Consider the following 15,404-nt stretch of genomic DNA (forward strand, 5'->3'; position numbering starts at 1 on the left):
CCGCTTAGCGGCCACAAGCGGAGATCTGATGTTGCAGCTCTCTGGTGAATAACTAAGTTGCTGTATGAATGAAGAAGGAAGTTACAGCAATGCCTGTCATTTCTCTCTTGATGACTAAAACTCTGCTGTGTGTGTGTGTGTGTGTGTGCGTGTGTGTGTCTTCAGATTCGTGCTGGTGGGTTTGAGTACTCCCCCGGGACTCTTCACATTTACTCGGACAGCCTGCTGACGCTTCCTGCCATCATCGGCATCGGAGGGGGTGGTGGCCTGCTTCTCTTGGTCATCATAGCTGTGCTGATAGCCTATAAGCGGAAGTCAAGGGACGCTGACCGTACCCTTAAACGCCTTCAGCTCCAGATGGACAACCTGGAGTCCAGAGTGGCCTTGGAATGTAAAGAAGGTAGGCGATGAAAAGTGTGTGCACACACATAAAGTGAATAGTCATACATCCAACTTTTTCAAATGATGGAAAATAACTTAAGTGTGTGGGTCATAGAATTGGTCATAGAATTCATTAAGCATTTATATGATTTTCTTTCTTTTTCCCGGCAAGCAGTCACTGCTGGTTGCCTGGAAACCTTGAGGTGATGACAAGACAAACCAGACAGCATGCTAATTAGAAAGCGTTAGAGGTGCTATAAAGCTTTTTCTCATACAGACTGAGCAAGGCTAGGTGTTCCTTCATTTTTCAGTATCTACGCTAAGCTAACACACAGTGTTCCCCACTGACTAGACGATGGACATGTGACTGGAGTTCCTGACAAATTGCAGCATGATGAAACAGTGGTGGCACTGTTATCTCATAGTAAGATGGGTTTCCACCCTGCTGGGGCCTTTCTGTGCCTGGGTTTTCTTGTAGCTGCTCTCATTTCCTTTCACAGGCCAAGACTTAAGATTAATGGTATTGTCCCAGTTATTTGTGCTGCACTACAGACAATACAATGCAACATCCAACATAAAGCGAATAAAGAAGAGAAGTTCCAACATACACTGATTATCCAAAATAAAAATACCACTTGGTTGTTGTAATATAATAAGCTTTTTCTAAAAATGTCATGACCTAATTGTTTAAAATGCCCAGTTTTCTTAGTGGCAGCTAATTTATTCTTGTAGTTGACATTTTTAATTGAGTAAAATATTTGAGGTGGTACTTGTACAGGAGAATTTCTGTTAGGCCAATACTTGCACCACTTCTGCGCAGCATCTCACATTTTGCCGCTCAAACTGCTCAAACTGGCCACATCGACCCTTGTCCTCCATGACGTTATTAAGACCAGACAGTATTAATGTTGTGGCTGAATGGTGTGCATCACTGTATCCTATTAGTTCCCCACAGCAAAGGTCGCTGGACAAACACTTACTGTTACTGTAAGTTAATTGGTGACTCCAAATTGCCCATATTCATGAATGGCGAGTTGTCTGTCTCTGCGTGTCAGTCCAATGATTGACTGGTGTCCTGCCTCTCAACCAGTGTCAGCTGGGATTGGCTCCAGCCCCCCTGTGGGCCTCAAGGATAAGTGGGCATAGAGAATAGATGGATGGGTGTTTATCAAACAACCTTTTAACCTGTATAAGCCACACAGAACAGTGTACTCACTTCATCTGACAGTACCTATACACAGACCAGGTTAAATTAGTTTGAAATTGTGCTGCAGGCGAGGACACTAGCCCTTTTTAGACAGAGACCACTTCAAGGTGCTTTTACTGTAAGTTGACCCTTGGTGGCTTTTGTTTTTCGCACAAAGCCCGGCAAGGCAGGCAAAATGCCACCCCCAGTGGTCTTTTCAAACATCTGACTGCATCCTGGCATCAGAGGCTGATGACACTTCGCATGACGTCCTCAGTGATGTCTAACACTCAGGTTGGCAATACACTGCATATGACCTTCAAAAAACAATAATGGGAGATAAACTGAGTATTGACGCACTTTTGCTCGTTTTGTACATTTACAACAGGACTAGGACTTAAACATGGTTGTTGAATACAACATGACCATAAAGGATTAGGATTAGGAGACAATCTGAACTATTTGAAGTATATTTCTGTATTTCTTGGGGCAAAAAATAATGAGACAAATGATACATTTAGGTAGTATGCCATTCATTCTACAGAGACAGAGTAAGAGATGCCATCAATTGCAATTTAATGCTGTTATCATTGTTGACAACATGTCTGCCGGGTTTGTTTTCTGAGGCAAATGCCTCAACTGATTCATAGCAAACAAGCTATTAAAGCAGTTTTATTTATGAAAATACAGACCTGGTATAACATTATACATAACAGGAAGTCACAGCCAGTTTATTTAAAGTATGTTTGCATTATGACATAAATGCAATCCATTTACAGCAAACCATATGGTGCAGTATGTACGGCATGATGCCTGCACCGCTGCGTTTCCACCCACAGGTAAAACTGACATAGCACACAGATAGGTGACAGCATAGAGGGGAAAACATTACAGTATAAAGTTCCTTGGTGAGGTGTAGTCACACCACAAGCCTCCAGAACACCTTCAATGCTCATTCACTTTTTTTAATTTTCTTTATTTATTTTTTTGATTTTCTGAGTGCATCTGGAATTGAAGCCTTGGATGCCGTTCTCTGTTTCCTCATGTGGTGTTTTGATGATGCCATTCATTTCTCGGTACTTGTGTGTGAAAACAAGTGTGTGTGTGTGTAACGACTCTACCCAGTGTTGAGAGATAGATGGCATAACCATATGAGGTTAAAGCAACAAGGGGATTGTTTGCAGAGAAATGAGAGGTAAGAGTGAGAGACTTTCAGGTGACACATGGAGAGAAAGCCCGAGCTGAGAGGGACTGAGCGGGTGCTTATGCTACGCTGGACTTTTAGTATATGACTGATGTAAGGACGGCCCAGGTGTTTACACTCAATATAAGGACACGGGAACACACGGCCATGGTACAAGGTTATAATGTGATTACACTGCTGTCACGACACAGTGTCACAGCTCTATCAGCCGCCAGGAATCAGCTGTCAAACAAAACCCGCAGCAGCTTTCCTTTAAAAGTGCTTCAAAGCGATCGGTGCATGTTTCCTGACGGAGGTGACATTTCCAGAAACGTATTCTTACCTTGACGTCGTTTAGAATGCTATTTGCGTTTTTCAAGAAACACAACTGGAAGAGTCCTGCCCTTTTCTCAATGAGAAGCCAGACACGATTTGAGTCAATACAAATAAAAGCACTTAGTTTTCTGGGAAGTGAAGCATGGCATTGTCCCAGCCTCCCAAAAGCGCCCCGCCCCTCCTGCTGCACTCCCAACTGGCCTATAGAGATGAAACAGCGTGTGTGGGTGGAGGAACAGATGAAGGGGGCGGCATGCTCTCTGTGTGTGTGTGACAGCAAAAGGAAGTGTGTGTGAGTGAGGTCGGCTTCGCTCTAAGAGTGTTTAGGGGGAAGCGACAGGGGACGTTCGGTTCAATCATCCATGAGAAGCAGACATCACACCGTACGCTATGATCCAAACTAGCATATTAGCAGTCATGGATAATTAGTTACACATTAGAAGTGACAACTGCTGACTGGCAAATGTCACTTTTTAGTTCCAGGGAAATGTTTTTGAGATGCCGTGCGATTGTGCTGAAGTGAAACAAAATGCAAATGGGCTTTTAAACAAATTCATAGGCAAAGCTTTGTTTACGCACCGATGTAAGCACACTCAGCGCTGTGGCATTTCTACACTTCACATCCCAGACTTTGTGTAGATTGAATTTTTATTTCTCTGTGTCGTTAAATCAGAAACACATGAGGATTTTAGCAGGCAAGACCTCCTGGACACAGTGTTTATAGCTGTTTTCGACTGGATATAAAAGTGAAATCAAATTACTGCTGTAGGCGAAAGCATTAGTAAAAGCGTTTGGAAGAATTTGTGCGTTTCTTTGCTTTGCTAAACTGGCTCTCTAATAATGTATCACCGCACGTCGCTTCGGTTTGTATGAAGTGACCCATCCTGACTCCACAGTGTCATGTTGCATCATGAAACAATCATTTTGAATTTGAACAGACCAGCTTCTTTCGAAACAGATTTTCAAAACCTTTTTGTTTCATTCTGCATTTTTGCGATGACACAATAGTACAAATACTAATGCAATTTTTGTTATGATTAACTTCATCTGTGAAAGGTAATGGGTAACAAACCGCACGCATCTGTTGTTACTTATACTCAGCGATTTCAAATGACATCAAGTCAAGTCGATTTGACTTTAATCGCACTTTTTCAAACACATTGTTTACAGAGTGTTCAACACAAATCTAAATGACATCGCATTGTGTTAAAGATAAACTTTGGCTTTCTGGACCAACAACACCCTCCGAAATCAACTAAGGAGAAACTCCTAACCCAAAATAGCAGGAAACACAAATGGACGAAACCACAGGACAAGCAACAGAGGGGGGAATCATCCAGGAAAGAGTTCACCAATATTTGTATCTATTTTTCTAATATTACACATTTCATTTATTTACTTTTTTTTTTTTTTGTAGTCTCAATGTGAAACAAGACCAGCTCAGATGTTTGGCTCATAGTTGTAATCCATTTGCTTTCAGTCAGTTTGTCTTGTCATGATGTCCTTTGTCACTGACTCGATTGCATCTGGGCAAGTGCCTAGAAATCTTGGGAGCTCTCTGTACCCATGGTGGTTAAAGATACTCATGGCCATAGTGGCTCCAGTTGCATAGTTGTCGACGCTAACGAACATCTGCCAGCGCTGCCTGCCGCCTGCTTTTCCCATCTCTGTCCTCTGTCCTTTAAGCCATTTCTACCATGTGAGTAATAAATAAGAGATTGACTAATGGATAGTAGAAGTTGACATGTAAGATGAAAGAATTAGAGTAATAATGGATTGGAGAAAATGAAAGCATGTCTCTTTCACTATACAGCCCTTTTTCTGTTCTTTCCTTTTCCATTTTGCTCTTTTCTTTTTTTATTATTATTTTTTTACTTTTGCCTTTGCATTTATTTCCCATTCATCTACGCTGCCCCTTGTTTTTTTCTCCTGTCTAATTTCCACTCTACTTCCCAGCTCTGTCCTCCTGGTCCTCCCCTGTCCTCTGGATTTCTTTTCCTCCTGTCATCCTCGCTCATCTTTCTTTCATCTTCTTTTATTTTTTTTTAAATTCTTTCCTTTATCTTCTTTGCTTCCTCTCCTCTTCATCTCTCTTGTGGACCAACAGTCCAATAACAGCTGGGGGAAATTATGCATGAAAAGTCATCCGTCGCTCTCTTAATAATTATCCACTCATGCAGTTAATTGACTTTCCTTTCCAGGAACTTTGTTTTCTGTCTCCTGGTTCTGCTTTTCTCTCCCAGTGCTAGGTTTTCCTTTTTATTCCATTGTGGACAAGCAGAGATTAGATTTGTCAGGGTTAAGATACCAAAGAAGAGATTCAGTTACCTACTTTACCTTTTTTTTCATCCCTGAAATATGGATTTTACCCTTAAGTGACATCCCCAGAGTGTAAACGTAGCTAAACGTATAGACATACACATTGCATAATTTTTCAGCTACATGTGATAGCTTGCCCTTTAAAGAAAGTTCCGGACAAGCTGAATCTTGAACTAACCGTGCTTTAATAGCTGCCTGCCCTTGTATTCCTTCCTGCTTCTGTCTGCATGGGATTTAGTTCTTGTTCTAATAATTGCCTTTGTGGGCCTCTTTCAGCATCATAGCAGACCATTACTTTACCTGAACGTATGCATTGTTGGTACCGTCTGCCATCGTTGCCTTGTCTTCGTTGTGCCTGGCAGGTTCTTCCGGTTTAAAGTGCAGGCGCTCGCTGCTATAGACTTACAGCATAATCTTGCATTCAGCTGTCTATCTTAATGATCATTGCCATTAGTTTAGCATAATGTGGGCGCATCATATAATTACTGGATTACCCTCCAACCTCTGTGTTTTATTACATAATGGAATTGAGTTCACTGATGTACACATTGACGGCATCAAATGGTAAATGGTCCGCACGTATATAGTGCCTTTCTACCTATTGGTATTTAAAGTGCTTTACACTGCTATAGTTTCTGTCCTGATCCACCCTCTGTAAACAGTGGCGTTGGGGGTGAAACAATCAATGTAGTGCTTAGGCAAGAGTCGCAATCTTGTGAGGTGTATGCTGCTACAATGGTTAGAGGGGGTCACACGCATACATTTGTTTTGTTTGGCTAAAACGTTGTTAAACTGTTCAGATGTGATGACGATGGGGCAAATGCGAGCTGGGACGCTTAGCAGAATCATGATTGAAAGCACAGACAAAACACAGATTACAGCTTGCCAACAAGAGGCCAAGAATCCTCACAACATGCCATAGAAAAACAAAAATTGAACAGACTCCTGGTTCAGTAAAATCTACCAAACCTCTTTCGTGGAGCAGTTTACAGTGCAACAGATAAGGTTAAACAAAAGTGGATGATGCACACAAAACAGGCAATGAATTAGTTGTAAATGTTGATGCGACTCTGCATTTTGGCAGAAACCTTTGATGGGAGTATTTGATCAAGTACAGTACTTGTAAAGAACTACAAAGAAAATCCTCAACCCTTATCCATCTTTTACACGACTCCATTCCGTCTTTTTTGTAGCCTTCGCTGAGCTTCAGACGGACATCCATGAGCTGACCCAGGAGCTGGATGGAGCTGGGATTCCCTTCTTGGACTATCGGACCTACGCAATGAGGGTCCTTTTCCCAGGGATTGAGGACCACCCTGTGCTCAAGGAGATGGAGGTACGGGTCAGTACACCACCAACCGAACCTTGAAATTAACCAACTAACCATAACTAATCAATGGCAAAAGAACTAACTGAGCTGCTGCACTAACTAACATCAGCATTACAAGTAGCTGTACAGTACCTCAAATTTGATTTAATACTACAGAAATGTCCTTCTGGCTGTTACTTAATCCCTTTGTGGACATTATCCCCTGACAGGTTTGGTCAAAGACAGAGCTGTAATACCAGACGAACTCCAGACTTAGGTCACCTTAAAGCAGTAACAGCCTATATTTTACCTACTTTATCTTAATGTATTTAGCTTGTCTCACTGAAAGTGAATGACTTTTCAAGAGCCTTAGTGTCATCTTTAGTCTAATCTCGTGGGACAAACGCTCAACACAGTCTCTTGATACGTTGAAGCCATGCTTTAAAGTGGGGATTGCTTGAAAAGAAACGCTAGACAGTAAACCTCGCGAAAAGAAACGAGTATTGCAAAGATGAAGAGAATGATAAGCAAGAGAATTAGAGCCGAGAGGGAGAAATAAGATGCAGGGTTACTGGGATCACTTCTTGCATTATACATCACTGCTAATTTATTAATTAAGACCTTACATGTATCCACCTTGCCAGCACAGCTGAAAGGAGATGCAGCATTGGATTTATAAAGACGTTTTACCGCTCAAGATCAAGGGAAGGAGAATTAATAGTATGTCAACATAAACTACTCTCCTCCGAAGCTAGGAGCCAGAGAGCCAAGTTTGTAATCAGCACTATCATTAAGATGTAGAACGTGGTGCTGCTCCATTGACTTTGATTGGAGTGCTGACTTTTTGAAGTCAAGGAATAATTTCTTTGACCTTTTACAGCTTCATTTAATCGTTCTAATCCAGAAAGTGAATTTATGTTCCCAGAGAAAATTCCTTTGGGCTTCATTAAGTGCCATTTATGTCTTTTTTCATTCGTTTTTAGTAATGTATCCTGTTTCATTTTTGTTGGAAGAAACCGTGGTGTTTACTTCAAGACAAGCAAAGTATTGCATATAGAAAGCTGTGCTTTCTCGTTGATACACAGAAAGCTGTGTTCTTTACCTGTAGATGTAAGTGCCAAAGCTGTACGAGAAACGCGGCACTGTGGAAAAGATTTTTCCTAATCTAAGCTCCACTAAAGGTTTACCTTTAATCTGAGGTATCAGGCAGACTTCCTCCCTCTTCCCTCTGTATTTCTGATGGCCTGTGTAAACCAACACTCCTAGAATGGCTATGCTCTATGTGACTGCTCTCTCCCTTAAGCTAGACTTTGGCTGTGTAGTATGTACATGCAAGTCACCCGCTCACTCTCATTCACTCTCATTCTCCCTTACTCTCACCCTCTCTTATCGAGCACACACACACACACGCATCACACTCAGTATCCACCCTGGAGGCCCGAGAATCTCATTTAGCACTTTAGAGAAAGGCCCAGACACTTTATTATGGCACATCGGAGGAGAGAAAGAATAGATGTTACAATGGTACAAAAGGATGACAATAGAAAGCGAGAGTGAGAGAGGTGGAAATTATTTGTGTGTGTGTGTGTGTGTGTGTATGTGTGAAAGAGACACACAATGACAATGAGAAGAAAAAAAAAATTAAAATGGAAGAAAAACCAGTGATGTGAAACAGTCAACAATAAGTGCGAGGGAGAGAATTAGAGCGGTGAGGACGACAGAGCGAGTGAGCGACAGAGAGACGTCTTCAGGGGGTTTAGTGTGTTGTTGATGAGTAGTGACAGGTGCCAGCCACTGGAACAAGCAGGGTGCACCTCTGTCAGCAACCCTGACACACGCACACACACACACACACACACACACACACAATACTGCAGTGCGCCGATGCTTCATCACTTTCTCCCTTCTTTACTCTTTGATAGAAGATTCTTTCTCAAACCAGTCTGATCAGACTTTGGACATTTTTAGAAAGGTCCTGGAACAGATTTCTCGTGACTTGAGGTTGTCCAAGCTTTATTAAAAGAGCACTTCAAGCACTTCAATTGATTCAGCAATGTAGTAAATGTAAAAAGACGTGAGCAATGTAAATAGGGCATTTGCATACATGATTATTCCATTACAAACATCTGATAACAGGAATAAAGCTTCATACTAAAAGTAATAGACAACTATGTTGCAGGGAGCCCAGACAGCAAAAGTGCATGTGCAACTTAGGACACATGATTAATATTCTCGTCAACTAAAGGGTGCTTTGAGCCATCTACCCCCTGATGTCAAGACGACAATTATGTCAAATTGTTCTGCTAACATCATTTGGAAAGCACCAACTGATAAACACTGGCAGCGGGAGAGAGAGGGAGAGAGCGAGAGAGAGAGAGAGAGAGAGAGAGTAGCCAGTCAGTCTTATCCTGCTGTTTACAAGCCAATCTGAGCCCATCATAGGATGAAAAGAAATGTCTGCAGATGTGTTCAGAATCTCTCTTCACTTTCCATATGATTGGAAGTTAGTGTTGTTAGTTTTATCCTACGTTATATTTCATTGAGTTTCTCATGGGTGTCCATAACTATCTAAACTTTAAAAAGTTCAAAAGTTGATTATTTTTTTCAAGTTTTTATTCCACAAGTTTACAGTGCATGTGCATTATTTATTTGTTGTTATGGAAAGTTACTGTCACAGGGCAAAGATTGGGAAAAAAAAAAAAAAAGCCTTAAAGATCCCCTCCAGACATGTTTTTTAAGAGCTTTAAAAATGCTTTGAATGTTAAGTGGGAAATGTGAAAACAACCTTCCAGTGTCTAGATCTACACATGCATTATTCTGAACAGTGAAGCTCAAACATCTAAATGAAGTAGCAATAAGATAAACACACAATCAAAGGATTGTACAAAGCCATCGATCTCTGTTGTAATGTGTCTGTGTCTTTGTTGTTCTTCAGGTGCAGGCAAATGTTGAGAAGGCACTGACGCTGTTTGGCCAACTGTTGACAAAAAAGCACTTCCTGTTGACATTCATAAGAACCCTGGAGGCACAGAGGTGTCTGTCTTTACTTATTGTTTAGATATATATGTAATATATATATACAGCATGTATATTGTTGTTGTTGTTGTTGTTGTTGTTGTTTTTCTTCTAAATTAGATTTCTACAATTTGAATAAACAAAGTCTGCACATTTTGAAAAAACTTATTAAAGAAAAGGAAAAGCATGCAATATCAGCTTTAGTACCTCTGTCATAATCCTCCATCATAATTCCAGTTTTGCATACTAGGGAATGGGTCTTAGCTTAAATAATGTTCTCTTGGAGAAAAGGGGCTTTTTGTGGCCTTTTGACTTCCAAATAGGGCTTTAAAGGCTGTGCTTTGCCTTTGCCTGATTAGTACAAAAAAGACAAATTTATAAAGTAAAGATCAGAACCAGTTTTAGCTGCACTTAAGCTACAGTATCATAACTGCTTAGCCAAATGGTTTATGTCAAAGCAAATTTAAACCACCACTGAATTTAGATTAACGGTCTTAAACCTCGCACATTTTAACCATCAGCTTTAGATAAACAAAAACTCTAATCGTTAAATCAGTTTCAAATAAAGAGTTTCAACGTGTTTCCAGGTCATTTTCCATGCGGGACCGTGGCAACGTTGCATCACTGATCATGACAGCTCTGCAGGGGGAGATGGAATACGCCACCGGAGTCCTGAAACAGCTGCTGTCCGACCTGATAGACAGAAACCTGGAGAGTAAAAACCATCCCAAACTGCTGCTCAGGAGGTGAGGAAGATATGGGGAGAAGGGGGACAAACATAATGCGACATCATACAGAAATTTAGTGCAATATTTGATCCTAACTTCATGTTAAATATAGGCATTTTGTTGAAGACAAATTTCTAGGTCAATCTTCAGTCAAGCTAGTCAAATTAAGTTTCCAGGGAAACAAGATTTCCATAGCCAAATTTCCCAGCATGCATTGTTTGAAGGTTAACTAAAGAAAAAACGGTTACATCCATGTTAGCCAGCCGAAGATATTCGACCTCTTCAGCCTGAAAAGCTCTTTGGTTTTTTTGGCTGTATATTTCGAATTGTTGTTCTCCTGAATGATGAAATATTGTCCAATGCGCTTTGATGGATTTGGCTACATGTGAGCCTGCAGAATGTCCCCGTTTACCTTTGCATTCATCCTGTTGCTTCCGTCAGCAGTGAAATCATCAATAAATGCCGAGTGTGCCAGTTTCATTGGCAGACTTACATGGTCAAACCATAACAGAACCACAAACACGTTTGACAGATGAGGTGGCACACTTTGGGTCATGAGCTGTTTTTTGTTTTTTTTTTCCTTTCAAGCTTTGGTCTTTCCATCATTTTGATAGAGGCTGATTTTTGTTTCATCTATCCATGTGTCCTTATTCCCAAACTCAACTGTTTCTGAAAACTACAACCTGGCCTTTCTGTTTTTGAGACTTACAATCTTGTGGTGAATCCTCTCAGGTTATGTTCATAAATTGTGTGTGTGTGAACTGAACTTGCTGTGCATAAAGTGCAAAGGTGTTTCTTCATCAAACAAATTTGGTTTTATTCATCTGTGGAACTTCTCTCCAGGCTACTGGATTGTTGGGCCTTGTTTGCTTTTCCTGTGTCTGTCCGCTTTCTTTTAGAATGTACCCATCTGTTGAATTTGAGAAAAAAACAAAAAACAAAACTCCCTTTCTGATTTTTTTGAATTAATTGGTCATCACTGTCCTGTATTCCATATACAAAGTCCACCTCTTCACCCCTCGCATTGACAAACTTCCACCTCAGCCATTTTAGTTTATGTGTTGTTTGGGCATAATGTTCAAGAGGCTGCATGTTGTTGGACCAGCAAGTGTCACCACAACAGCTTTAATTTGTCCTGGCATAACTTCCCTTTGTTGGAGGGATGGAACACCGTTCTTCCTAAACAATTTCCATCATTCCGTGTTTTGATGGTGGTGGACAGCATTTAAACGTGGATCTGCCATACTTCTTAAACCGGGTTGAGATCTAGTAACTGCATGATGGAAAGATTTGTTTTGTTTGTATTGTTAGTTCATGGTAATTTAATTATTTTCGTAATTAGTTTTGGGTCTTGTTGTAGTTGTTCTCCATCTGTGTTTGGTCTTTTTGTTTTCGTCCTCAGTTTTATCCCATGGCCCCACCTGACCTCTCCCCTGGGCCTAGGTCCCCTCAGTAATCCATCCATAAGCACCTCGAGGTGTGATCAAACTTGTGTTGGGGGGTCAAATGTAACCAAACCTTGACCCTGCTGTGTTGTAGTTACTACCAGGTTATATGTAGAGAATTATAGATCCCAGAACTTGAAAACGTGTAAATTATTAACGTATTCCTAATCATATTGTTTTGTGGTTTGTTACTTTTCTTCCTAATGTTGTGTTTTCTTCCTTCTTTCCCGTCTGTGTCAGAACCGAGTCTGTTGCAGAGAAGATGCTGACCAACTGGTTCACATTCCTCTTGTACAAGTTTCTCAAGGTAAGACCAGCCACAGGTCTTGACTCTGTTATAGTAACTCGCTAATAATCTGTTTGCTGTGTCTTTTGAATGCTGAATAATAGTCCCAATCTAAAGTGAGTTAGTGCAGTGTAAATGCATTTACCCTGTCTGTGAGCTTTTTTAATGCCCCTGGCTCATATTACTTCTTCCCTGGGTTTATCTCCCTGTGCTTATTAAAAGGCTTTTCCTCTTTCGCCACGTTTTTTTCTTGCCTTACTGGTGCACTTGAAATACAGTACATCATCAAAGCCTCCCTGTGTCATAGGTTTCTTCTCTTCTTGGTTGTGTTCATGTGTTTTCTTTCTCTTTTTGTCCACAGATCCCCTCCACTCTCATAATTTATTTGTGTGTCCTTTTCACTGATCTTAGTGTCATTGCTTTAGCTCACGTCTTCACTTCCTCTGATCTCTTTTTCATCCATCTCGTTTCAGTTGTCATTATTCCTCTGTCATTCTCCTCTTTGCCTTAAAGTCATTCGCTTCGCCGAGGGGGTGCACACAGTCGTTCGTGCTGTCCTCACATGCCCCCTCTTTTCCCTTCATCCTCACTGTTCTTTAGTCCCGTCTTTGTATCTCACGTTTACAAAGACACCTTAAAGAAACAATTCCAGTTCAGAAAATTATATATTTCATTATTTTCAGAGTTTCTTTGTCCTTAATAAAATCCCTTTTACTTTTCTGTAAATATAATATACTAATAAATACACAACATCCCTGACTTGCGCATTGCAGATTGAGTGTTCCACTGATTTGTCTCTTTGAACAGCAAGAAGCATCATTATATCGTTAAAACATGAATGTCAGTCAACGTACAATTAGGTAAAGACCCCATAAAGCCGATTTCTAGACAACTATACAGTGGTCGAGCGATGAAAACGGAAAGTCAAAGTGAAAGCAGAGTGATCGCTCATTAGCAGTTGCCCACCTCATTGGTCCAGATGCTTCTTAAAGCATACGGTGGTGGGACGAAAGGGGAAGAGCAAAGAGGAAGAGGTTACAAGTGGGTGTGTGAAGAAGGGAAAAGCAGAATAGAGGGTGATGTGACCGTCAAGAGTTAAGAAGACAAGAGAGAAGCAGAGACGTGGGGCCAGGAGGACATAAAAGGGTGAATGGCAGTGTAGTGCAAGAGATTCCAAAAGAGGAGGAGGAAGGAATTTGAGTAACAAAAGAAAGAGGAGTGAAATTAAAGCCAACAGTGGAAGGTTGGATATAAAGAGATAATGGCAGACAAATGAAAAAGAATGACGGAAGAAATTGTCTAGTTGAAGGTTGAAAAGGTAAAGACAAAATTCCAACATGAGATTATCCATGTCTTCTTTACACGCACAGGTTTTTCAGACAAGGTTTTTGCTGTTTCCACAGCGATGGGAATGGAACTTTGTAAGTGGCGACTCAGTGCTGCTGAGATGAGGGGAAGAGGGAGGGAAACAAGGTGGATTGTTAGGATAAACAAGAAATAGAAGTAAGTCGAGTTAGTTTTGAGATTTAAACGCAAAAGCGTCCAAAGACTGAGACCAAGCCGGGGAAATGTGTTTGAAGTGTTTTACTCCACTGGAACAGGGCAGCTTTAGTTAAGTTTGTTAGGAAATAAGGCTTCATCTCCCCGTAACACACTGTCACCGGTTGCAAATGTCCCTTGTTGATGGCCTAATCATCCAAACAGTGATTTTTTTCCTCCTCGTGTTTTCATTCAAATGTTTTAGCAGCAATATGCCACATTGACTGATGAGGTCAATCAAATCAAATCTTTTTTTTCTGGTTAACACAAGACCCCATCGGTTTTTTACTTGTTAACATTTGCTCACTTATACACTCAGCAGAAACAGAGCAGCATTTGCATTAATTTGGAGCTGTGTTTGTTTCAACCTTGCAGCTTTACTCTGCTTTGAAAGATAATTTAGTGACTATTCATTAAGAAATCGATGAAAGTTAATTTTAAGTTTCTTCATTACTACTACATTACTAGTACAAAAAGAAAACCAAATACTTGAACATAGTCTCACAACATCGTCGCCTCTTAAATTGTCAGCCCCATGTGACATCCAAAGTCTCTGTATCCCTTCTCCCCAACACGACAGCCACATCTAACCAAAACCAGTAGCCCCCAGTCTGGTACAACATGACGATAGACCATATAGATTAGCTTTGTATAAACCCTGTAAATTTGCATCAAAGACAAAATAAAATGTAGCCACAAGAAGAAAATACTTTCTGTGGGAGTGTAACAGAAAGAAAACGAGATGAGGAAGAAGAGGATCTGTATTACATAGTCAAAAAAAGGAAGAAGGAGAAATTCTTAAAAAAAGAATGTGTGTGTCTTGGAAAGAAAAAGCGAGCTGTTGAATGTGCTTGAAAGTGAGACAGACAGATTAGTACTTTCCCCTGTTCTCTTCAGGACCTCACGCATCTCCCACCAGACACACACACACACAGTCTGAAGTGTCTCCCTGAGCAGCACACGGTCGATCATTAAACTCTCGTCAGGATGAGTATTGGCCACGATGTGTCCTTTCTCTCCCCTTTAAGCTGCCACCACTTCAGTTGGGTGTGTTTTCCTTGGGTCCAAGTGATGACTAATGAGTCTATTGATTGGCAAGTGTCTGTGATGGAGGGGGGAGTGGTGAACATATTTAGAACATCTGTGCCTCGTCACATGAGCTTGCAGATGAAAACAATGGCCGAGCACTGAATGGATTTATATAACGTTGCTTTTAGTGTTTCAGTTCTCTACAAAGAAATGTTTACATGACAGATTTTGACTTAATTTCCATCTGTTTTCAAAAATCCAAAATTACCTAGCTCTGATTACTTTGATATTTAGCCCTAGAAACTAATAAAAAGGTTTTAGGAAAATGCTATTTTTTGTTGGTCTTTTTTGTCTCCGTGCCTCTAACTTTTATTCAAATAAAAGAATCTGAGAAAGGCAAATGGTTTTTTGGTTGCACTGCTGGCAACTGGTCTCCTTCTGTGTTCTCCCTCACTAGGAGTGTGCAGGGGAGCCTCTCTTCATGCTTTACTGTGCCATCAAGCAGCAGATGGAGAAGGGACCCATAGACGCCATCACAGGAGAAGCCCGCTACTCCCTCAGTGAAGACAAGCTCATCAGGCAACAGATTGACTACAAAACACTGGTCAGTAAACTCGCTGAGTCCTGAGGCTATAGTCAGGCTTTGTC

General features: G+C 40.9%; 1 protein-coding gene across 3 annotated transcripts in view; it reads left to right on the plus strand.

The window, feature by feature from the left end:
* LOC137139671 (plexin-A1-like) overlaps positions 1-15,404 on the plus strand; it is a 236,566-nt gene that overhangs the window by 203,861 nt on the left and 17,301 nt on the right. Inside the window, exons 20-25 of one of the 3 annotated variants that reach the window (XM_067527252.1) lie at positions 166-400; positions 6,599-6,747; positions 9,650-9,747; positions 10,317-10,475; positions 12,143-12,209; positions 15,214-15,360. In XM_067527252.1, coding sequence (XP_067383353.1) covers positions 166-400; positions 6,599-6,747; positions 9,650-9,747; positions 10,317-10,475; positions 12,143-12,209; positions 15,214-15,360 — 855 coding nt within the window. Of the gene's footprint in view, positions 1-165; positions 401-6,598; positions 6,748-9,649; positions 9,748-10,316; positions 10,476-12,142; positions 12,210-15,213; positions 15,361-15,404 lie in introns of those variants that run through there. The other 2 variants (XM_067527253.1, XR_010916376.1) reach the window with 2 other exon arrangements.

Source organism: Channa argus, chromosome 13 (genome assembly GCF_033026475.1).
Source record: "Channa argus isolate prfri chromosome 13, Channa argus male v1.0, whole genome shotgun sequence".
NCBI classification, from domain to species: Eukaryota; Metazoa; Chordata; class Actinopteri; order Anabantiformes; family Channidae; genus Channa; species Channa argus.